General features: G+C 42.3%; 1 protein-coding gene across 1 annotated transcript in view; it reads left to right on the top strand.

Moving 5' to 3' along the window:
- Positions 1-25,986, top strand: part of HSD17B4 (hydroxysteroid 17-beta dehydrogenase 4) — a 242,657-nt gene that overhangs the window by 64,553 nt on the left and 152,118 nt on the right. The window contains exons 6-9 of the mRNA XM_044275890.1: positions 9,448-9,494; positions 13,325-13,409; positions 18,677-18,864; positions 22,056-22,147. Coding sequence (XP_044131825.1) covers positions 9,448-9,494; positions 13,325-13,409; positions 18,677-18,864; positions 22,056-22,147 — 412 coding nt within the window. The remainder of the gene's footprint in view (positions 1-9,447; positions 9,495-13,324; positions 13,410-18,676; positions 18,865-22,055; positions 22,148-25,986) is intronic.

The raw sequence follows: 25,986 nt of genomic DNA, 5'->3' as shown, positions 1-25,986 counted from the left end.
TCCAAATCTGCAGAAACGGTCGACATTCTTGAGATTTAAAAATCTGTACAGAAAATCAGTTTAGTGAAAATGCACAAACTGTACATGAATTTTATGAGACCTCATTCACTTTTCTGGTGTGTGTGTATATACTGCTTTAGCCCTTCATATCTCAGGCTGTGTAGCAGCTAGCCATTTTTGTCTGGTCTTGCTTGAAAGCTGACAATCTAAGCTTTATTTTTATGTTGGTCTTGATCTTCTGATATGTAGGAATGCATTCCACAGGGGTCCACAGCCAACCCTACCAAATGCAGCAAAGAGCTGGAAATAAACGAATCTTTACGCACACCAGATTTTTACTTTCCCCTGACTCCAGCAGCCACACTTGATTGGACACATTTACTGCAGGATTTTGCATTGTGTTGGGAGTTTTCTGAGAAATCAGATCTGGAATATTGCTTGCAGATTTACTGTGGGTTTCAAGATTCAGGAACACTATGATCTTTTCAAAACTCCAAGTGTAATACTTTGACAGTCTTTCCTCAGATTCATTTAGTTTAAGCCTATAGTAGAAAACACTACATTGTATCTGATAAACCTTCAATGTAGCTTTATCCTACTTCGTGACCCCACCAATTTTGAGGACTCGTGGCTAGTCTCTCACCAGTGATGCAGAAGGATGTATTCATCAGAAAACCTATGTTGTATTAAGTGGTGAAAGGCAAAAAAATGGAGTGAACAAACCCTCAATCTCACAGGCAGGAGATGACTGATGCAACTAACAAGACCGCCGTTCTCTGCGTCGCTGGTCTGGTCCTTTTTAGACTGCAGCAGTGACATGCACATATATGGCAGAAAACAGTGCTGTAGACAGGAGTAGGTTTGTGTTTTTTCTTTTTTTCTTTTTTCCTTGGACAGGTTGCATTAGTAGAATTTTTAATTCTCAGGCAACCTATTTGCTGTGCTCCAAACGCTCATTGAGCTTGTGCGCAGTGCAGGATAATGCTGCTCCCATTAAAATTAGTCAATCTGCTCCTTTCTGAGGAGAAAACAAAGTGCCAGTTAGTGGACTCTTGTACAGTCACAGCTTTGTGTCCTTGGACGCGTGTCCAATTGCCAAGAAAATGAAGGTTGATCCAATATATACAAATTATTATTTCACGAAATATTTATTATTTTGTCCTCAATAGCCCCTGCCTGCACAACCCCTTTGTTTATTTCAATACTGGGGAGTGTGACCTTGAACATTGGGGGCTCTCAATAAATAACAATGGGGAGTTGTGGGGCAGGGTGTAGTAACTGGAACCTGTGCACTTGCCAGGCTTGGGACCATCCACTGGGCACTTGTTAGTTAGTTTGCATGTAGGATAAAACCTAATTTTCTCGGCAATAGACCTTGGTCAGGGGACCCTATCCATGCTTGCACAACTGCTGTTTTTTACTAGCTGGTGCTAGAATTTAGTTTAATGGGCAGAAGGGATGGACCGATTCCCCCTTATAATAAAAGTGGGGGTTAAATGACTTGAAATTGAAGTTTGTGGTTGTCTATTTAGCGGTTTCTGAAGGGACTGTTAATATTACAGAAATTCAGTACTACAGGGGTTGACTTGTACAGTAATGTCCTAAGATTCTGAGTGCGCAGTCATAAGGCCAGGAGAGTCTATAGATTGGGGGCTTTGTGAAATGCTGTGGTCATCCAGTCCCCATTGTCTGTGGTTTTCTCGATTTTAGCTAATATAGGAATCTCTCCTCCATGTTCTTCCCAAAGTCCTTTTCAGCTGGATACCTGCCACATAATTTAGTTTTCCAAAGTTCTGTCACTTGCCTTGCTCATGCTCTTTCCTGCACCCTAGTTACTGTATATACAGGTCCTTCTAAAAAAATTTGCATATTATGATAAAGTTCATTATTTTCTGTAATGTACTGATAAACATTAGACTTTCATATATTTTAGATTCATTACACACAACTGAAGTAGTTCAAGCCTTTTATTTTAATATTGATGATTTTGGCATACAGCTCAAGAAAACCCAAAATTCCTATCTCAAAAAATTAGCATATCATGAAAAGGTTCCCTAAACGAGCTATTAACCTAATCATCTGAATCAACTAATTAACTCAACACCTGCAAAAGATTCCTGAAGCTTTTAAAAACTCCCAGCCTGGTTCATTACTCAAAACCGCAATCATGGGTAAGACTGCCGACCTGACTGCTGTCCAGAAGGCCATCATTGACACCCTCAAGCAAGAGGGTAAGACACAGAAAGAAATTTCTTAACAAATAGGCTGTTCCCAGAGTGCTGTATCAAGGCACCTCAGTGGGAAGTCTGTGGGAAGGAAAAAGTGTGGCAGAAAACGCTGCACAACGAGAAGAGGTGACCGGGCCCTGAGGAAGATTGTGGAGAAGGACTCCAGACCTTGGGGGACCTGCGGAAGCAGTGGACCGAGTCTGGAGTAGAAACATCCAGAGCCACCGTGTACAGGCGTGTGCAGGAAATGGGCTACAGGTGCCGCATTCCCCAGGTCAAGCCACTTTTGATCCAGAAACAGCGGCAGAAGCGCCTGACCTGGGCTACAGAGAAGCAGCACTGGACTGTTGCTCAGTGGTCCAAAGTACTTTTTTCGGATGAAAGCAAATTTTGCATGTCATTCGGAAATCAAGGTGCCAGAGTCTGGAGGAAGACTGGGGAGAGGGAAATGCCAAAATGTCTGAGGTCCAGTGTCAAGTACCCACAGTCAGTGATGGTCTGGGGTGCCATGTCAGCTGCTGGTGTTGGTCCACTGTGTTTTATCAAGGGCAGGGTCAATGCAGCTAGCTATCAGGAGATTTTGGAGCACTTCATGCTTCCATCTGCTGAAAAGCTTTATGGAGATGAAGAAATTTCATTTTTAAGCACGACCTGGCACCTGCTCACAGTGCCAAAACCACTGGTAAATGGTTTACTGACCATGGTATTACTGTGCTCAATTGGCCTGCCAACTCTCCTGACCTGAACCCCATAGAGAATCTGTGGGATATTGGGAAGAGAAAGTTGAGAGACGCAAGTCCCAACACTCTGGATGAGCTTAAGGCCGCTATCGAAGCATCCTGGGCCTCCATAACACCTCAGCAGTGCCACAGGCTGATTGCCTCCATGCCACGCCGCATTGAAGCAGTCATTTCTGCAAAAGGATTCCCGACCAAGTATTGAGTGCATAACTGAACATAATTATTTGAAGGTTGACTTTTTTTGTATTAAAAACACTTTTCTTTTATTGGTCGGATGAAATATGCTAATTTTTTTAGATAGGAAATTTGGGTTTTCATGAGCTGTATGCCAAAATCATCAATATTAAAACAATAAAAGGCTTGAACTACTTCAGTTGTGTGTAATGAATCTAAAATATATGAAAGTCTAATGTTTATCAGTACATTACAGAAAATAATGAACTTTATCACAATATGCTAATTTTTTTAGAAGGACCTGTATTTGACCTACACCAAGCACTGACTTTTCAAATGGGAAAGGTGCCACAGCCTCAACCAGAGGAGGAAACTGTACAAGAGCTAATGATCAGACTGGGGAAGGCAGCAACACAATAGGATTTTGCCTTATCCTGGGAGCAACACATTAGGTATGAGGACTGCATGCCCACTAGTTGCAGCTGGGCTGAAAATGATTATTGAGGATCCATTTTAATACTTTCATGACCAAGGGTCATTGACAAGTCTAATTTTGCAAATCTGGCGCGTCACTTTGTGGTAATAACTTGAACGCCTTTTACTTATCCAAGACATTCTAAGATTGTTTTCTCGTGACATGTTGTACTTCATGATGGTCATAAATTTGAGTCTATATATTTCACCTTTTTTATTTATGAAAAAAATCCCATATTTGCCAAACATATAGAAAAATTAGCAATTTTCTGAATTTCAATCTGTTTTTAAAACCGAAAGTCATGGCTCATAAAATATTTATTACTTAACATTCCCCATATGTATGTATTTTGGCACCATTTTGTAAAGGTCATTTTTTTTTTTTTTTAGGACTTCAGAAGGCTTAGAATTTTAAAAGCAATTCTATAAATGTTTAAGAATTTCCAAAACCCACTTTTTAAGGACAAGTTTAGGTCTGAAGTCACTTTGTGGGGCTTACATAGTGGAACCCCCCCATAAATGACCCCTTTGAAGAAACTACACCCCTCACACCCCTCAAATTAATTCAAACTGATTTTACAAACTTTGTTAACCCTTTAGGTGTGCCACAACACATCGAGGTTTAACAGCCAAACAAAACTTTGTATTACCCTGATTCTGCAGTTTACAGAAACACCCCACATGTGGTCGTAAACCGATATAAGGGCACACGGCAGAAGAAAAGAAGCACCATATGGTTTTTGGAAGGCAGATTTTGCTGGACTGCTTTTTAGACACTATCCCATTTGAAGCCCCCCTGAAGTAGAAACTCCTAAAAAAGTGACCCTATTTTGGAAACTAGGGGATAAGGTGCCAGCTTTATTGGTATTTTGGGGTACATATGATTTTTTTTTTAATTGCTCTAAATTAAGTTTTTTGTAAAGAAAGGTACCCAAAAATGGCTGTTTAGCACTTCCCCCCCCCCCCCCCCCCCCCAAGATTAATCTGACAGGGTAGATCATGTGCTATTTTTTTATAGAGCAGGCTGTTACGGACGCAATGATGTCAAATGTCTACTTTCTTTGTTTTAGTTTTACATAATAAAGCATTTTAGATTTCTTTTTTTTTATCCATTTTATTTTTCTGCTGATCGTCTTGTGCAGGGGCTTGTTTTTTTTGCAGGAAGAGTTGATTTTGGTTAATGAGAGATGCACTTTAAAGGGAAAGTGTCATCAGAAAATGACCTATTGAAGTCACACTTAATTTTAACATTTTCTTTTTAATAGTTTTGTTGTTGTTTACTTTTCCATGTCAAAATCCTACAGTTTTCGCACCGGCCACTAAGCCAAATAGGAGGCGCCACTTCATGGTCTGTACAGATAACTTTACTGCTGCTATCTGCTTATGTCATACTAAACCTGCCTGTACCGATATCACCTCAGTGTATATAGAAGAACGGATCCTCTATTCACAATAGCTGATTGTCAGAGCTTATCTATTCTTTCCTTGTACAAGGACTCTGCACAGGTTAGAGCATGCCTAGAAAAATCTCCTATGTAAGTCAATGAGGTCCCCTCCTGACCACTGTCTATGGTACAAAAAAGATAAGTGCCACTCCAAGCCCCTTAGTGGGATAAATCCAGGTGACTTGAACATTGAATATGGAATGCATCCAGGGCAATGCGGTGTGGGATCCTGGCTCGGGCTCCCAGTAGGCACAGCAATGTAGAGAAATCCACAGCACTCGTCCAATTCAATCAGTGGTGTTTTATTCAGTAGTTGGGCAGCAATACGGTACATGGCTATAGCCATGTATGCTGCCTAACGAGTGCTGCGGATTTCTCTACATGGTGTCTATGGGCCATGGGGCTGCCATAAAGCACTTTTCTCAATGCTTTCTAAACGGCTCGGGTAAGATGGTCGCCCCATGATGATGTTCAAGGAAGAGGATGAATCTACAATCGGAAAATAAAAACGGATTAGAAAGAAACGATAAGCGTTTCTGGTTTTAACTGGCAGATAGAATTTTTGGTAACGCATTTACATGAATAATTAAATTTAATAGTTTAGACATAAGCATTACCCTTCCGACAGAGCTTGAATATATGGCTTCTTCCACAACGCCCTTGGCATGGTACGGTAGGTCTGCCTACATTTTTACTAGCTATTTCTGTTTCTACCACTGTCACTTGGGCATAAGAATTTATGGTTTTAATGTTTTGCCATGTAAGATGCATGACATTAAAAGGATTATAAATCTGATATCAGAGTACATGACAATCTCTAACGAAGCTAGAACCAGCCCTGTACCTCCCATGGATCCAGAGATCTCCACATTCATTGCTTCAATTTACTCTGCTAGATGTATTTCAAGCTGGCAGCTCAGGGGGCATGTCCTTTCTACTGCAGCTGGTGGCAGTTGAAGGATGGAACGGAGCATGTGCTTCCATCTCGGTGGGCTATCCAAAACTTTTAATTACATGCAATTCCAAAAGTATTCAGGTCCAGGTGCTGTAGAATAGTTTTGGAGGGACAACCCCCTTTTAATTGTATTTTTATAAAGCAACATGTGTTGCATAGACAAATGGCAGTCTATTAATAAGACTTGTCCCTAATGCTTAAAGGGGTTCTACAGTTATTTTTAAACTGATCTATCCTCTGGATAGATCATCAGCATCTAATCGGTAGGGGTCCGACACCCAGGACCCCTGCCGATCAGCTGTTTCAGAAGGTAGCGGTGCTGGCAGTAGCGCCGCGGCCTTCTTGCTGTTTACCGCAGGCCCAGTGATGTCACGACTAGTGTCAATGGCCTGGGCGGGGCTAAGTTCTGTTCACTTGAATGGAGCTTGGCCCCACCCAGGCCACTGATGCTAGTCGTGATGTCACTGGGCCAGCGGTAAGAGTGAGAAGGCCGCAGCGCTACTGCCAGTGCTGCTGCCTTCTCAAACAGCTGATTGGCAGGGGTCCCGGGTGTCGTACCCATGCCGATCAGATGCTGATCTATCCAGAGGATAGATCATCAGTTTAAAATGACTGCAGAACCCCTTTAAAGCTGCATATATAGTGTGGTATATGCATCCTGTGACACACCCTCCTAACCACTAACTTCTGTAAAGATCGGCCTCGGTACCATAAGCTGACTAGTTAACGAGGGGCTTGTAAGCAAAATTAAAGAAATCTATGGTGTGAAGAATTCCACCTAGCATTTCATTCACCTCCTCGCTGCACTATTTTTATAACCGTAATTCTTCACTTAACACGCCTTTTGGTTCTTTCTAAGACGCTTTTAATTGTTACCATAGCAGAGTTAAATTGCTCTATGAAGACATCCTTTTCAATTTTTACTCTCCAGATGCTGCGTAATTTAAGCAGCTGCTCATAGTTTCAGCTTTTAGCTGTGATTTTCAGGACTTTACCAAATCAATTGAGACAGGGGAGATGTCGGTGGCCTAGCCTAAGGATTGGCAATTATTAGATCATAGAAAACCCCTTTCACCTCTTTCTGACGCAGGAGTTTTATTTTATTTTACATTTTTTTTAAAATTTATTTTTTTGAACTGTCAAACTTCCTGCAGCCATAGCATTGAGGTCTTTCTAGTGGCACCATTTAATAGAACATACTCTGTAAACTGGAAATTCCAGCTATTTTTTTTATTTTTTATTTTTATTCTCCTTATTACCTTGGGGTAAAAATGACATGTTCACTTTATTCTCTGGGTTTGTATGATTACAGCAATGCCACATTTTTATAGCTTGTTTAAATACTAAAAAAAACTTTGCAGAAATGTTTTACCTCCTTTTTGCACTGCCATATTTTTAACCCTCATAACCTTTTGATAGTATACAAAACAGTTTGAGCTCATTTTTGCAGGGTGATCTGTAGTGATACCATTTTAGGGTCCCTTTTTTAGTTTAAATAAATAAAAAATAAAAATGCATTCTTCGCACTGGCCACTGTCTAATAATTGGCGCCACTTCTTGGTTTCTACAAATCACTTTACTGCAGTGAACGCATTGTACTGCCTGTAATGATATCACCTCTGTGTATAGATAAGACAGGATCCTCCATTCACAATAGGTGATTGTCTCAGCTTATCTGTTTTCTTGTACAGTGACAATGCACAGGTCTCGACATACCGAGAAAACTCTCCATAGAAGTCATTGTCCCCTACTGCCCATTGTCTATGGCCCATGGGGCTGTCATAAAGCTATTTTCTTAATGCTTTGAAAATGCTGTTAAGAACAGCTCAGGAAAGATGGCCACCCCCCATAATTATGTTCAGGAAATAAATAAAAAATCTACAATCAGAAAATAAACAAGATTAGAAAAAAGGAGTCCGGTTACTATCTGGTTTTAACTGGCAGATTTTTGATCTTTTTCGTGAAAATGCCTTTCTTACTTCTCCTAAACGAACACTCTGATCTGAATCCATCTAGAGCAGGGTTTCTCATCTCCGGTCCTAGGGACCCACTACCAGTCAGGATTGGAGTATCCCACAGAATGAATACCTGTGGTGTAAAGTCCTTATGCATGGGCACTAATTATATCACCTGCTCAATACTAAGGAAATCCTGAAACCATGACCGGTAGGTGGGTCCCGAGGACTGGAGTTGAGGGAAATGACTGACTTGCGGATCAGATTACAGACTGCTTATAAAAATATTTTAAGCTGTTCGCCTGTAATTATTTAAAATGGCCGCCAGCTACCTATCCTAGAATGTGAGCAGGACTGGTTGTCTTTATTTGCAGGGGTTTGAGGGGGGGGGGGACAGGGCCTCACTACACACCATAGATAATGACATGCTCCTGCCTCTGATATCATGGCGAGTGACCATGCAGAAAAACCCACCAGTACGCAGTATATGTAAGTATCAATATGTAGGGTGGCCTTACTCCTTTAACCCCGCTAGACAGCTCTGAAAGTGGAGGCAACCAGTCCTACTCACATTCTAGGAGAGTGCATGCAGCCATTTTAACACCTTTTCTGGAGAAAGTCTTTAAAGAGTGGAGGGAAAGAGGTGCAGAGACACCCACTGTCCACAGAAGTATATGGAATGGGGGACAGGTGAAGGGAGGTGAGCTGCATAATATATATATATATATATATATATATATATATATATATATATATATATATATATATATATATATATATATATATATATATATATATATATATATTATATTATATTATATTTTTATTATATTTTTTTTAAGAGATATATTACAAAGCTTCCTGCATTCCCCTGTCCTATTAATTTTATACTTATTTTTTTGCAAGTACAGTTGCTGTTGAGTTCCAGATATTGTATAATAAAAAGGTTTACTTTGCAGAATTAGTATTCTTGAATAATTACTGTAACCTAATGTGACAGGGTTGCCTATTGTCAACTTTTCCTGGGTGTATTTTATTTTTTTGTATTTTAAACTGAACAAATGAAATTCTGTGACCTCTCTCAGCAGTGTGTAACCTTTCCTGTTCGAGTCGGCCTTTCTATATACCAGAAATTATCCATCGCCCATGAATAAATGTTCTGCGCCATTTACCAGATCTACGCTTTCTCCATTACTGGATGTAGCGGATTGTTTTGTCTTGTTGACAGCAGATAGAACGGCTTTCCTTTTTGCTTAAGTAGGCCGTACACAATAATGTGCATTGTGGCAGAGGAGCCTGCCAATTTTGGCAGATCAGTCAATCCTCTCTAGTGCATGGCCTTGTCTCTCTTGGTTCTATAACTGAGACTGTGCAGGAAAACTACCTTCAAATGGATTTGATTGTTTCCTTACTGAATGCATGTTTTCATCTATTTCTATGATCCGCCTTTCATACTTTGTTTCTTAATTTTTGCAGAATTTTGAGGGATCGCACTTTTGCAAGAATAAGTGACGAGGACTGGGGTAAGTAAAGATCTCTGCTTAGATGTTTATTCTTGTGGAAATGGTCATCTGTTTCTGAGGTTTTGCTTAATATTAATAGTTATCACGATCGGACTTCCATTCTAGTTATGACAGATGATGGAATGTAGCACTGCTCTATAATAGCATGTGTATGTTGTATTTGTGTGCACTATTGTATTAGCAGCTTTCGTCTCAATACAATGTTTGTTCTTTTGGCACCTACTATACAGTTAGAGCATGCAAGTGCTTTAGGGTACTTTCACACTTGCGTTTTTCTTTTCCGTCATAGAGTTCCGTCACAGGGGCTCTATAGTGGAAAAGAACTGATCAGGCATATCCCCATGCATTCTGAATGGAGAGTAATCTGTTCAGTTTGCATCAGTATGCCTTCAGTTCAGTAGTTTTGACTGATCAGGCAAAAGATAAAACCGTAGCATGCTACAGTATTATCTCTGGCAAAAAAACGGAAGACTTGCCTGAATGCCAGATCCGGCATTTTTCCCCTCAGGAATGTATTAGTGCCGGATCAGGCATTCAAAATACCTGATCTGTTTTTCTGGCCGGTAAAAATGTGAAAAAAAAATACAAGACGGATCTGTCTGTCCGCATGACAAGCGGAGAGACGGATCCGTTCTTGCAATGCATTTGTGAGACTGATGAGCATCCGGATCCGTCTCTCAAATGCTTTCAGTCACCTCTAAATCGGCTGATCCGGCGGGCAGTTCAGACGACTGAACTTCTTGCCGGATCCCACTGCCGCAAGTGTGAAAGTAGCCTTGGGTCCATTCACCATACTTCTCTTAAAAGTCTATTTGCTGTGATGCTTAAGTGTGCAGTTCTTTCCACAGGTTAGCAAAGATTTAGGTGCGGTTTATCAGTGTTGGAAGCAGCAGTAGATTGGTAGGGCAGTAGTACATTAATTGCTAGGTGAACAGAGGGACCAATTTAATTTGGCCTTCAGGACTCCTCCTTGCATTCCTCTGTCTGAAAGTTCTTAGACTAGCCTGTAGAGGTTCTTCTGGAGAGGCAACATCTATGGCATGGAGATCCACTAGAGTCCACAAGCAAATAGAAGTATCAGTACAGAACTAATGAGATTGCTGACACCCCCCCCACACACTAATTGGCTGTTTCGGAAACCATACAGTAGACCAAAGCCACCATCCACTGTTTCCAGTACCAGCATACAGCAGCTGGGCTCCCATTCACATGAATTGCAGTTTGCTGCAAGGGCCACTACACAGTGGACAGAACCTTCTGCTTTTGGATATTTGATTCCACCTTCTAATTTTTCACAGCTTCTTTAGAAAATGAAAGGTGGCATCTGGTTGCTATGGGCAATGAAGCCAGTTCTACTTTACACCAGTTTGATAGATCTCCCCCATTGGGTTTAAAGGGTTTGGCCAGACTTAGTAAGTGAACACTATTCACCACAAGGTTGACGGAGCCATGTAGTCTCAGCTAGTGACAAAACTAAACCAGAGCAGCTGATTGGTGGGGGTGCAGGATGTCAGACCCTGGTGATCAGCTAGACCTCACTGTCACGTACAGACAACCCCTTTAAAGAAAAATACCCCTTTCTAATAGGTGTACTTTAAAGCACATCTCAAAATGTGAACTTTTTCACTTTTTCTCATTCCAAAAGTGTAAATTTTTTTTCTTTTTTTTTTTCTTTTTCCCGCTATAGTTTTTATCCACCCGTATAAACTACTATAATGGACTTTAGCTCTGGTATAAAGAATACAGAGCTAAAATCAGATATTATATCCACTGCAGTTTCCCTGCGGTGTGCCTGCAAATCAGCCATGTGATGCATAGAGAACTAGTCCTGGAGTCCTCACCATCACATATGCGCGCTCTGGAGTCCTGTGTATTGCACGCCAAGCTTGCAGGGAAAGAATGACTCATTTGAGCTTAACATCCTGTGTACTATTCATCAACTAGTGCAGTTTGAGGAGCTTCTAAAGTGAGGTTCCCTTTTAATTGGCAGTACATTAAACAAAATCAACCTATATATTAAATGTACACAATCCATGTGGTATACTTGTGGAGCGGGATTAAGTGGTTATTTCACCCTATAGCATCCTTGTATTACATACTGTGGGGGTGCTGCCCTAAGAAGGTGCCCCCAATCCATGTAGGCTGTCCCTTCAAGGCACTCAGAATGTTCTGTATATCTAATAGAGGTATAATTTCTGTTTTTAGAGGAATTTCTGTTCTGTGTTGTGCTGAAAATTAGCTCCATTCATTTGAATGGGGCAGCAAGCACATGGATTTCTGCAAGCTCCATTAAGGTGAATAAAACTGAACTCTTGTAAGTATAGGCAAGAAGATCACACTCGCCAATGCTGTAATAACAATCTTTTTCTTCCTCAAAATAAGTGGCCAGAGGAAGCTCAGCAGCGCGAAACTGCTGTCGCCACCTCTAACGTCCCGTGGAATATTGTGGTGCGCCCCAGCCCTGTATTTTTAGGATGAAATAAAGGATTTTTATTACAGCATTGGTAAGTGCTGTCGTATTGCCTATACTTAGAAGAGTTAACGTATTGCCTTCTACTATTGACGGAACACCCATAGTGCTGTTTGAGACAGGACAAAAGTCACCGTTGCAGGTACCAACATTCGGCAGTGCCGCTCTTATTCACTTTTTCCATTTATTGGTTAAATAAATAAAAGATTTTCTGTCATGGAATTTTCAGCCACAGTCTACTGTGCGTGAAGGCACCCTAAGGGTACATGCGCACATTTAGGATTCATGTGCCGAGAATCCGCACTGAAATCAGCAGGTGTTCGCAGTCAATCCGCATCAATTGGTGTGGATTTGGTGCAGATTTTACTAAGTGAAGAAAATCCGGTCAGGAAAAATGACATGCTGCAGATTTTAAAAATCCGCAACGCAGGTCAAAATCTGCACCTGTGTGAAATGAGAACTTCTAATTCTCATAGAATGCAATGTACATGACATACGGTGTGGCTTTTCCTGATCGTGTGCATTTAGCCTAAAAGTCCATCTTGACCATGTGCCTCTTATATAAAACAAAGCTACTTGTATAGGTCGCATGTCAGTATCGGTTATGCTACTGGACATCCCCCAACGTAGTCCTACGAGGCTGCCACAACACTTGCTAAATGCCATATTCAAACAGTGCGCGATTCTTCAATTACCAAATTTCCCCTACAGCTTTTATGACCAAATAACTTTCCTTGGCATGCTCTTTATTGGCTTTCCTTAGAGAGGTGACACTTAAGCACGCACATGCTATAGCAGCTTCAAGTCCAAGTCAAAACGGATCCGTCCTGACTTTCATTGTAAGTCAGGACGGATCCGTTTGGCTCTGCATAGTCAGGCGGACAAACGCTGCAAGCAGCGATTTGGTGTCTGCCTCAAAAGCGGAATGGAGACCAAACGCAGCCAAATTGATGCATTCTGAACAGATCCTTATCCATTCACAATGCGTTGGGGCTGAACTGATCTGTTTTGGGCTGTTTGTGAGATCCCTGAAATGGATCTTGCAAGCGGACCCAGTAACGCCAGTGTGAAAGTAGCCTTACTCCCGTTTTGGAGGCTTCTAAACCAATTACTAGTTTTCCATGGAGTCGTGGTTTACAATGGTTTCTATTTGCAGTGGTTGTTGGACACATTACATACTCTTCTTCTTCCACCTAGAAGAAACGTGCAGTGATTTAGTATCTTTTGCTGCTGATTGAGTCTTGATATAATGGTATACGGACGGCTACAAGCCAGGGCACCTCTTAGGCATATTTGAAAATACTTCTAGAGTGAGTGCCTTCTGTCAGGTACTTGTTAATTTCTTCTTTTTTTTCTATAGATGTTATTCATAGAGTTCACTTGAGAGGGTCGTTTCTGGTCACTCGAGCAGCATGGGATCACATGAAGAATCAAAAATTTGGAAGGTAGGAAACTGGTCCTTCGTTCTTCTCTCCTGTGTCATAGATGCCCTTATTTGTGCTAATATCCTCCAGTTGTATAGCACCAAGTTATCCACTGAGAACAAACAACTGTCAAAACTTCAGAGCAATGTTGGTAACAATGCAACAGACTGATAAGTTTCAGCTTGTCTTGTTTCTGTACAGAAAGTGCTAAATTCAGTTCTTGCACCAATTTGCTCAGAGTTGAGATCCTCTTGACTTTGTACAGCTGTCTGCTTGCTTGTGCCTATGCATCTGAAAGTACAGTGTATGAACCTGTAATATATAAAGAGTTCTGTGCTCCGAGAAGCTCTAGCACATGCTACCTGCCCCCCAGTAGGGTTAGCTTGGGAACTGAATTACATTTTTCAAGTTGATCTGTTATCTGTGCTTTCTTGTGATCTAGTATGATGGGAAAATGTAACCTTATTCCTGCACAATCAGCTGATTCGGGCTGGTGCTAGAAATTAAAAAGCTGAACTCTCAATTCACTTGTGCTGCAGTATGCCAGCAAAGTGGACAGATCCTTCTGCTTCCGGGTCTGTCCATGGTTCAGTTTTCCTGTCTGATATTAAAGTCCTATCCAAATAATTGGTCATCGGTGTCAAAAAGCTGGATTTACCTCTTCAGGGTCCATTTTTATATGGGACCATTGGCTGAATGAAGGTTTCTACAAATCCTTGCTCCCAATCAACAAACGCGCAAAAGCTCATTATTTACCCAATCGCATCTTTTGCGCAAACATAATACTTGCTGGTCGGCAGTTAATCTTCCAGTTTAAACTTAGGCTGTGCTTCAGACATAATGTAACTTGTACAGCTGACAAACAATCTTGTTAAAGAAGTTTAAACGAGCGATAATGTGCTTGCTACATCGTTGGATGGTGGTCATAATGTCCCCACCTCGAGCAATGTGAAAAGTCTGATTTGATGAAAACTAGTGGAAAGAAAAAGGTGTTCAGGAAATTCCTTTATTCGGATGCACTTTTTGGGCATATGGACATCATAAGGGGTTTCCCTCCTGAACCCTACTGTAGTAAGCAAAGCTGAAGACCACTGGAAAGTGCTGCTCCCTCTAGAGGGCTACACAAGATCATGTTTTATGTAGTTGCCCTTGGAAAAAAACCAACACCACGTGGTACTTTTTTTGGAGCGTTCTATAATTTGCAAGAAGTTTAAAAAAAGCTACTCAAAAGCAATACAGTTCAGGCCTGCAGACCCTAGGAGAGCATGATGGTCTGTAAATTTGTATTGAAAGGACTGCAGCACAGCAGAGTGTAAGATTGTGCTCATTTCAGAAGCTACTGGTCAATTGTCTTCCTTACCGGGAAGAAAAACTTTCTGGAATTGAACATCTTTTTACATTTCTTGTCCGTGACCTTGAGCTTTGCAGCTTTCTTCAGTACAAAGAGCTGCATCTTCAACTGCAAACCTTCCATTTGAAGCCACAGTCAAAGAAAGGGCTGGCTTTGATGTAATCCCTGAAATGTGGCCGCAGACTAGGAATTAACGCAACCTTTTCAATCTGCTTATGTTGCTCTGGTGTTTTTGAGCAGTAGTCCTTTAAATGTAACCAGTGTTCGTAGTCAATGCCATAATGATTCTCGTTTGCCAGCATCACTCCTGGCAAACACACTTCTAACTGTACGGAAATCTGCATGAACTGAACTTTACGTCTGTATTCTATCCAGCTGTAACCCTCGGGCTACATGCGCATGTCGCGTATTACCTTGGATTTACCGACTGAAATCTCCAGCATAATACGGTGCCAGCAAAGTAGATGACATTTTAACAAATCTCTACGCGCCATGGAAATTCTGTGCATAAATCAACATGCGTTGCAGATTTTAAGATGGCTTTCTCTAATCCAGGTCTAAATCTGCATTTTAATACATTACGTTTTGTTTGAAAAAATCAGGTTACTATTCCCCTACTCTTACTACTGCAGAGTTTTTGCCTTTTCATTGTCATTTTTTGCCGTGTGTGTGTTTTATTTTTAATTTTTTTATTCTGCTGGTCAGTACAGTTTATGGCCTAATATATAGAAGTTTAGTTTTACTTTTTGCAAAATAAAAAAATATGCTTGTGTATCACCAAATTCTGAGACCCATAATTTTTCTGTCAACGGAGCAGTGCGAGGGCTTTTTATGGGGTAAAGTGTAGTGTTTATTGGTACTATTTTGGGGTACATTTGATCACTTTCTATTACATTATCTTAGGGCTGTGACCAGTCAGCCATAGGCATATCCACAGGTGACTATTAGGTTATTTGTCGTATGGCCTAACAGGTTAGGCCTCATGCACATGACTGTTTTGGTCCACATCCGAGCCGCAGTTTTTGCAGCTTGGATGCCGACACATTCACTTCAAAGGGGCTGCAAAAAATGCGGACAGCACTCAGTGTGCTGTCTGCATTCGTTGCTCTGTTCCGTGGTCTGAAAAAAATATATAACCTGTCCTCTTGTCTGTTTTGTGGATAAGAATAGGCAGTTTTATATCAATGGCTGTCTGTGCCGTTACGCAAATTGCGGAACAGACACAATCTGTGTTTTGCGGCTCTGCTAAACACACAATGGTCGTGTGCATGAGGCCTTGTACACATAAGACACCCCTGGTGACACCCATGGGGATAACATGATTATGCTGCGGGGACTGACCACCACCACTACAGGATTTCTCCGTTCCTAGTGATTGCGACACTGAAGGGGTGGATTGGTGGGACCTGCGTTTTCTCCCCAGTAGTATAGTCTGGAAAACGGCTGCTGGGGTCACTTATCAATCTGGTGTAAAGTAGAACCTGGCTTAGTTGCCCATAACAACCAATCAGATTCCACCTTTCATTTTCCAAAGTACCTGTTCAAAATGAAAGGTGGAATCTGGTTGCTATGGGCAACTATGCCAGTTCTACTTTACACTAGTTTTATAAATGACACTTCCGTGTAGGAACACTTGTCACTGTTTGGGACTGAGATGAAATAAATTATAAACTTGAGTAAATCTTCATGTTGTACATACTGTTGTCGGTACAGTGTTTTTGGAGACATGCTGTTTACATGCTACTTGTGTGCTACCAATTATGATGAAGGTGTAACACTTGGATCTTGGTCTTCTAATTTGTCAGTAGATTGATTCTTCATATCCATATTTAAGTCCAGGTCTCCACTTGGTCTTATCCCAGTGACTGCTAGGATATAAGACGAGTCAGTGGTCTTGTAGGAGTGCTGAACAGCATTAGGGGGGACTACTGGGATGTGTGGGGGCGAAGAGCTCATGCTCGTTACATAGGCTGTCGCTAATAAAGGGTATCTATTGCCATTGTTCAATGTGTAGTAGACCTTTTCATTTAGCCTCTGCCACACAGGACTTAATAACCAACAATGAAGCATATATGGTGCCCACAGCTGTTTTGCCCACTGGGCATTGATAGAAGCGCATACACATCTTTTAGCATCTGGGTAGATTCCAACTACAGCAAACTATTATAGACTTTTGCTGCTGTTTTTTTGTTTTCTCCCTAAGGCCTCTTGCACATGACTGTATTCATTTTGCGGTCTGCAAACCGCGGATTCGGAAACCACTAGGGCTGCACGATAAATCGAAAAAAATAATCGAATCGCGATAATCTGCAAATGCGATATGGCAATTTGGCCGACCCGAAAATGCTGCGATTATATATAAAGGGGCCCTGCGCACATAACTGCCTTTGCGTGTAAAGTGTTTTACTAGTGTGTGTGTGTGGGTGAAACAATCTCTCTCCTAACAGGTCCGGCCTCTGTACTCACTATGAATGCAATGCACTGCAGCGAGCGGTAGCGGGCCGGCCGGCGTCACTTAGTAACGCTCCTGCTTCCTGAAGTGGGAGGAGCGTTACTAAGTGACGTCAGTCACACGCCGGCCGGTCACCTCGCTGCCGCTCGCTGCAGTGCATTGCATTCATAGTGAGTACAGAGGCCGGACCTGTTAGGAGAGAGATTGTTTCACCTACACACACACACTAGTAAAACACTTTACACGCAAAGGCAGTTATGTGCCCAGTTTAGGACACATGAGGGGGACCAGCATAAGATGCTATATGTCTTATGCTGGCCCCCTTCATGGCCCTATGTGCCCTCCCCAGGTCCCCCTATAACAGTGCCGTCCCCAGTCCCCCTATAACAGTGCCCTCCCCAGGTCCCCCCAATACGGCTCATATGGGAAAATCCAAGCAAATAGACCTCTAGCACAATTCCTTTACAATATCGTATCGCATATCGTTATCGCAATTTTTAGGGCCCTAATCGCAATCGCACAAAATTCCCATATCGTGCAGCCCTAGAAACCACTGATATTGTCCGTGTGCACCCTGCAATTTTCTAACTCCCATCAATAGAAATTCACAAAGTGGACAAAAAAGGACATGTTCTATAATTTGTGGACAGCACACAGATGACATCCGGATGCTGTCCACATTTTCTTGAAGACCCATGGAAATGAGTGGGTCCACATGTGATCCACAGAGTATGCAGGTCAAACATGGACCAAAACCATGCCTGTGTTATGAGCCAAAGACAAGTGTGGAGCCTCCATAGCCATAAGGTATAAGGGAAAGATCTGCACCTGTTTAGAGCCGCACCTGGTTTTGGCTCAAAATCACTGATGGAAATCACTGACCGAACACTAACGCGTGAATGAGGCTTAGAGCAGTGGGATACCCTGAACATAAGTTTCAGCATTATCTAAATATGTCGATTTTTATTTGGTTTGTAGCAGATTATAATTATAATTTTTTTTATTTATTTTTATACTAATAAATGCCAACAAATACAGACAGCTTTGTAATTATAATCCTGCAAGTCCAGAATGTGAGGGACCCTCACACACGGAATGCATTGACAGTCCCTGTTCCTCTGCCCATAATGGGCAATGCAGTGCGCACGTGCTGGGAATGTGTGGAGTGGTGAGGGCACGGGATTTCAGACAGAGGAGGTAATCAGATTAAACAAGGGCTGGCCAGAGGGGTGTAAGAGGAGGGGTTTGGTAAGCAAAGCGCAGAGGGGCTGGGGCAACTAATGGAACCTAATTACCATATGGTATAAGTTTTTGGGAGCAAATCGGCGATGGACTGCAATATCAAAAGTACCAGAGTAATCTGGGGAAAGTAATGGAGAACCTGATCTGAGTGGTCTGTAATGGTCATATTTGGTGAAAGACTCATGCAGAGTTAATGATGTCTCTTTATTGGATTGCATGTTTAATCGCTTTCTGTATCCATAGGATAATAATGACCACTTCAGCTTCTGGAATCTATGGGAACTTTGGGCAAGCCAACTACAGTGCTGCCAAACTTGGCCTTTTGGGTATGTCCAATACACTTGCTCTTGAGGGAGCCAAGTACAACATCCATAGCAATTCAATTGCACCAACTGCTGGTTCCCGACTCACACAGGATATCATGCCTCAAGGTATTTCACAAATGTGTCTACTGCTAACCAAGATTGTTTATCCTTTTATTGCGCAAAGTGAATTTCTAGCGGTCTCCACCCAAAGTCATGGTGATGGGTAGCACTGCATATATCAGATTGATGCACTGTGTAGATGTTGAAAGAGCCTTTGATTCGTCGAGCGAGAACGTTCAGATGCATCTGGTTTGCAGACGGCCAAGAATTAAGTCTGGACATGTCCGATTTGTCCGGCAGACAGAATGACTGTGAATTCTCCCGGAAGGTAGAATTTGTGACCTAGATAGCAGGAGCGGCACGTGCCAGCTTGACTCTAAATATTTAAACAGACACCTCCACAGCGCCAGGCAGGTTAAATCTTTAAGCAGCGCTGGATGAGAGAAGGTATGTTTGGAGCTTGCATGGCTTATCAAGAGCACAGAATACGGAGCTGTTTTACTTGGGTTTTTATTCTGTGAGAAAGAAACCAGCTACTACTGTGAGAAGACTTCTGCATGAGAGCTTTATGCAGTGTGTTGGTTCACATCTGAGGACCGTCTCGAATTTGTTGGTTTTATTTTATTCCATTTCTTTAGGAGCAGATGGTAATTTCACCTTAAAATATTTTTCAGTTTCTTTATTTTGTTTCAAATGGTGGTTCAAAAATCCCCAGGGGGCCGGACCTGGTGTAACCGAAAGAAGCCTTTTCAGACTATCCTGGTTTTAGTTCCACAGCTCCTGTCCTATGAGCGCAAGTGTGGTGTGCTGTATACAGGTCCTTCTCAAAAAATTAGCATATTGTGATAAAGTTCATTATTTTCTGTAATGTACTGATAAACATTAGACTTTCATATATTTTAGATTCATTACACACCAACTGAAGTAGTTCAAGCCTTTTATTGTTTTACTATTGATGATTTTGGCATACAGCTCATGAAAACCCAAAATTCCTATCTCAAAAAATTAGCATATTTCATCCGACCAATAAAAGAAAAGTGTTTTTAATACAAAAAAAAGTCAACCTTCAAATAATTATGTTCAGTTATGCACTCAATACTTGGTCGGGAATCCTTTTGCAGAAATGACTGCTTCAATGCGGCGTGGCATGGAGGCAATCAGCCTGTGGCACTGCTGAGGTGTTATGGAGGCCCAGGATGCTTCGATAGCGGCCTTAAGCTCATCCAGAGTGTTGGGTCTTGCGTCTCTCAACTTTCTCTTCCCAATATCCCACAGATTCTCTATGGGGTTCAGGTCAGGAGAGTTGGCAGGCCAATTGAGCACAGTAATACCATGGTCAGTAAACCATTTACCAGTGGTTTTGGCACTGTGAGCAGGTGCCAGGTCGTACTGAAAAATGAAATCTTCATCTCCATAAAGCTTTTCAGCAGATGGAAGCATGAAGTGCTCCAAAATCTCCTGATAGCTAGCTGCATTGACCCTGCCCTTGATAAAACACAGTGGACCAACACCAGCAGCTGACATGGCACCCCAGACCATCACTGACTGTGGGTACTTGACACTGGACTTCAGGCATTTTGGCATTTCCCTCTCCCAGTCTTCCTCCAGACTCTGGCACCTTGATTTCCGAATGACATGCAACAGTCCAGTGCTGCTTCTCTGTAGCCCAGGTCAGGCGCTTCTGCCGCTGTTTCTGGTTCAAAAGTGGCTTGACCTGGGGAATGCGGCACCTGTAGCCCATTTCCTGCACACGCCTGTACACGGTGGCTCTGGATGTTTCTACTCTAGACTCAGTCCACTGCTTCCGCAGGTCCCCCAAGGTCTGGAATCGGTCCTTCTCCACAATCTTCCTCAGGGTCCGGTCACCTCTTCTCGTTGTGCAGCGTTTTCTGCCACACTTTTTCCTTCCCACTGAGGTGCCTTGATACAGCACTCTGGGAACAGCCTATTCGTTCAGAAATTTCTTTCTGTGTCTTACCCTCTTGCTTGAGGGTGTCAATGATGGCCTTCTGGACAGCAGTCAGGTCGGCAGTCTTACCCATGATTGCGGTTTTGAGTAATAAACCAGGCTGGGAGTTTTTAAAAGCCTCAGGAATCTTTTGCAGGTGTTTAGAGTTAATTAGTTGATTCAGATGATTAGGTTAATAGCTCGTTTAGAGAACCTTTTCATGATATGCTAATTTTTTTAGATAGGAATTTGGGGTTTTCATGAGCTGTATGCCAAAATCATCAATATTAAAACAATAAAAGGCTTGAACTACTTCAGTTGGTGTGTAATGAATCTAAAATATATGAAAGTCTAATGTTTATCAGTACATTACAGAAAATAACGAACTTTATCACAATATGCTAATTTTTTTTAGAAGGACCTGTACTTACACATGACCGTTACTGGACTGTCAAGACTTTCAGTGGTCATGTGGCATTCCTGAGCACCTCAACGCTAAGGCCATTGACTGATCTGTATAATATAGATGTATCTTCAGTATTAACTTCCACTCCATATGTCAGATATGTTGTTGCCCCTGGTACAGTCCTCAAGCAGTGGTGCAATTTACGTGGTTTGTTTTCTTCTCTGGAGCTTGCGCTAATGTTCCGACATCCCTAGACTCTACTGCTAATGTGTTGGCCTTGCATCAGGTGACCCGTTGACATGACGCATGGGTAATGCATCAGTACTGTGGCCAGACATTGGCTGCATTGGCCACATCAACCAGGATGTTTGTGGGGGAAACCCAGGCCTGTGGTGCCCGAGGGGGATTGATGAAGCTGGAACCCAGCTCCAGGGATCAGGTTAGCATGTTTTCCACCACAGGTTTAGTCACGTTGGGAAGGTCTGCCAAAAAGGTCCCCAGGGGTGAACAACCCTTTTAGTCATAAACAATATAGGGCAGGGATCAGCAACCTTTGGCACTACAGCTCCCATCATGCACACTTACGCTGGAGCGCTGAAGGCTGCTGATTTGTAAGGAAATCAATGGCAGAAATCCCAGGCTGAACCTCAGACTTCTGTTGCAGGTTTGCAGCTTCCACTGCTGCGGCTCTGCATCTATCCACCAGTGGCCTCCATGTCCATTTTCATTCTTCTGCAAGAGAATCCATACCATTTTTAAGTGGAATACACTAGGAAATCCAAGTTGAACATGCTGACCGTGCCCTAAAATTAATGGGATAGAAATCTGATACATTCAACGACATGAATATATATTTTCTTTTTTGTACTAAGCCAGTTTTTTTATTTTATTTTTTATTTTTAGATTTTGTAGACGCACTAAAGCCGGAGTATGTGGCTCCCATCGTGCTGTGGCTGTGTCATGAAAGCTGTCAAGAAAACGGTAGTTTGTTTGAGGTGAGATTTTTCTTATGTTGTCAAGAATGGCCAATTATTTTTTTGTTTTAGGAAATTGCTCTCTTCTGTGGAATAACTGCAGAGGAATAAGATGACGGCAGGTAACTTGAATGGCAGGAGGCGGCTGGTTTTAGTCTCCTATTCCAGAATGTCACGTGCACGCTTTTAAGGAGCTCTTCTCTGATCATTACTTGGAATGGGTGATCATCTGAGAACATGATACTGACGCACCCATTTCAGCAACCGTAAAACTCACCTGATTAACAAAGCAAAAAAAAATGTATTATATGCTTTGCTTTATAGCTGTGGAATCAAATAAAATGCCTTTCCACAATGCGGTTTTCGCTTCTGTTCTATTGGTAAAATGCATACATTTCAGTGATCTCATACAGTTATAGTTACTAATTGCTCAATTTTATTAAAATGTTATCAGTGTTCAGCCTTTTGAGTTACAAGGGTTAGTCTGTTTTTTTTTTTTTTTGTTTTTTTTTATATATCCTGTCATCTGATGGCTCATGTATACCTCTTAACTCTGATCTGCTGACACTCTATAAATCTATTATCAAACTAATAAGAATATGGGTTAATGTGAATTTTGACGGGAATGAAGTGTTCCTCCTTGACCGGCTTCTCGTTCAGTGTAGGACACTGCTGCATTTACATGCAGTGATCTCCTTCACTGTATGAGGATGGGAGATGGTATAGTGATATCTTGTCCTCGTACAGATTGATGGCTTCTGAGTTTAGACAGCACGATCTGCTGCTCAGAAGCCATGATTGGTGGTGCCTGCACAAGCAACAGGATCACTCGAGGAACAACAGTTTCACTCGATCCGGTGAGCAGTGGCACATTTAGGCCCCTTTCACACGGGCATTGCGGGAAAATGTGCGGGTGCGTTACGGGAACACCCACGATTTTTCTGCACGAGTGCAAAACATTGCATTGCGCTTTGCACTCGCATGAAGAAAATTGCGCATGTTTGGTACCCAAATCCGAACTTCACAGAAGTTCAGGTTTGGGATCAGTGTTCTGTAGATTATATTATTTTCCCTTATAACATGGTTATAAGGGAAAATAATAGCATTCTGAATACAGAATGCATAGTAAAACAGCGCTGGAGGGGTTAAAAAAATATAATAATTTAACTCGCCTTAGTCCACTTGATCGCGAAGCCCGGCATCTCCTGTCTCCTTTGTTGAATAGGACCTGTGGTGAGCATTAAATACAGGTAAAGGACCTTTGATGACGTCACTCCAGTCATCACATGGTACGTCACATGATCTTTTACCATGGTGAATCACCATGGTAAAATCATGTGACGTACCATGTGATGACCGGAGTGACGTCATCAAAGGTCCTTTACCTGTATTTAATGCTCACCACAGGTCCTATTCAACAAAGGAGACAGAAGGAGATGCCGGGCTTCGCGATCAAGTGGACTAAGGTGAGTTAAATTATTTTATTTTTTTAACCCCTCCAGCGCTGTTTTACTATGCATTCTGTATTCAGAATGCTATTTTCCCTTAACCATGTTATAAGGGAAAATAATGATCGGGTCTCTATTGCGATCGTCATCCTAGCAACCGTGCGTGAAAATCGCACCGCATCCGCACTTGCTTGAGGATGCTATGCGATTTTCACGCACCCCATTCACTTCTATGGGGCCTGCGTCGCGTGAAAATTGCACAATATAGAGCATGCTGCGATTTTTCACTCAACTCACAAGTGATGCGTTTAAATCGCCGCTCATGTGCACAGCCCCATAGAAATGAATGGGTCCGGATTCAGTGCGGGTGCAATGCGTTCAACTCGCGCATCACATCCACACGGAATACTCGCCCGTGTGAAAGGGGCCTTAGATGACCAGTTGATCGGTAACGACTGTTTGCCATAATATGGATGCCTAAATGCACCTTTAAAGGGAACCTGTCACCAGGATTTTGTGTATAGAGCTGAACACATGGGTTTCTAGATGGCCACTAGCACATCCCCAATACCCAGTCCCCATAGCTCTGTGTGCTTTTATTGTGTAAAAAAAAAATACTTATATGCAAATTAACCTGAGGTGAGTCCAGTCCCTGACTCTTCTCACATACAGGACTCATCTCAAGTTAATTTGCATATGCATCAAATCGTTTTTTTTTTACATAATAAAAGCACAGAGCTATGGAGACTGGGTATTGCAGATGTACTAGCGGCCATCTAGCAACCCATGTCCTCAGCTCTATATACACAAAATCCAGGTGACAGGTTCTTTTTAAGTGTTTGAGGTCAGGAGATCTGAGATCTTGAACATTAAGTTCGGGAGCACCCCCTTCATTGAACACCTCTCCCTCTACCCATAATGCAACAATGTAAGTGTAACAATGATCTTTCCTATATGGACGTCCCCTAATGGTGGTCACTATTTCCTTACTCTGGATAGGCCTTCACTAGTTGGGAAGGGGGGGGGGGTCTGAGACAATGCACCTCCTCTGGCACCGAAATGAGTCCACAGACCTACACAGACCAGCTGATCAGAGGAGGTGCATTGTCTCAGACCCATTGTCTCAGAATCCTTTGAGGAGGCCGCAGGGAGGCCTATGTGCTTTCCCGAGGAAACACAGTCCCTACTGAAGGATATTAAATCTACGCTGGGATTAGAAGATGTCAAAGAGACTCAGTCCCTTCACGATCAAATCTTTCAGGGCTTGGGGGAGAAAAAGAAGAGATCCTTCCCCATCCACAATAACCTCAAAGCCCTTATTTCCAGGGAATGGAGGGATCCTGATAAAAGGTGGACTGTCTCGGCCGCCTTTAAACGCAAGTACCCCTTTTCGGAATCTGACTCTGATTTGTGGGACAAAACCTTGGGTCACTCGTACCGTAAAAGAGGGCCTAAAGCTAGAGTTTGTTTCCCCACCCCCAAGTCTTTTTTGTATCAACCAAAGGCAACAGCCCGACAAACAGGCATCCCTAGAGTCAGAAATAACTACCTTAATCCTCAAAGGAGTGCTCATCCCTGTTCCGGAAGAACAACACGGCAAAGGCTTCTATTCCCCTATATTTTTGATAAAAAAACCAAATGGCTCCTTTCACCTGATAATAAATTTGAAGTCCTTAAACAAGTCCATCGTTTACAAAAGATTCAAAATGGAGACCATAAAATCTACCACTCAGATCCTTCCGCAGGACTGCTTTATGGCTACCGTCGACCTTCAGGACGCTTACTACCACGTCCCAATATACCACAGGCACCAGCGTTTTCTGAGGATCGCAATTTATTATCAGGGAAGATTGTCCCATTTTCAGTTCACAGCCCTTCCTTTCGGCCTATCCTCTGTCCCCAGAGTTTTTTCAAAAATAATGTCAGATGTCATGAAGTTCCTTCACCTTCAGGGGGTACAGATCGTCCCCCGTACCTGGACGACTTTCTGGTGTTTGCGGAGTCGCGCCAACTTCTACATTCACGCCTCAAACAAATCCAGGACTGTCTTACAACTCTAGGGTGGATAATAAATCCCAAAAAATCAGACCTTATCCCCAGTCAGGAAAAAGTGTTTTTAGGGGTGCTGTTGGACTCAAGGCGTCTAATGTCCTTTCTTCCTCAAGACAAACAGTCTCACTTAATCCAGACAGTGTCTCTTTTTTCCAGCAAAGATCGGTCCTCGATAAGAGACATCATGGCGGTACTGGGACTGCTAACAGCCGCAATCTCGTCAGTAAGGTGGGCCCAGAGTCACACAAGAGTCCTTCAGACCTTTCTCCTATCTTCATGGGACGGAAAGAACTAGTCTCTAGACAGAAAGGTTCACGTTCCCAGACAGGTAAAACAGTCACTAACCTGGTGGAGAGTAAA

Source organism: Bufo gargarizans, chromosome 1 (assembly GCF_014858855.1).
Source record: "Bufo gargarizans isolate SCDJY-AF-19 chromosome 1, ASM1485885v1, whole genome shotgun sequence".
Taxonomy (NCBI): Eukaryota; Metazoa; Chordata; class Amphibia; order Anura; family Bufonidae; genus Bufo; species Bufo gargarizans.
The sequence above is the reverse complement of the archived record's forward strand: the minus strand, read 5'-3'. Positions and strand labels throughout refer to the sequence as shown.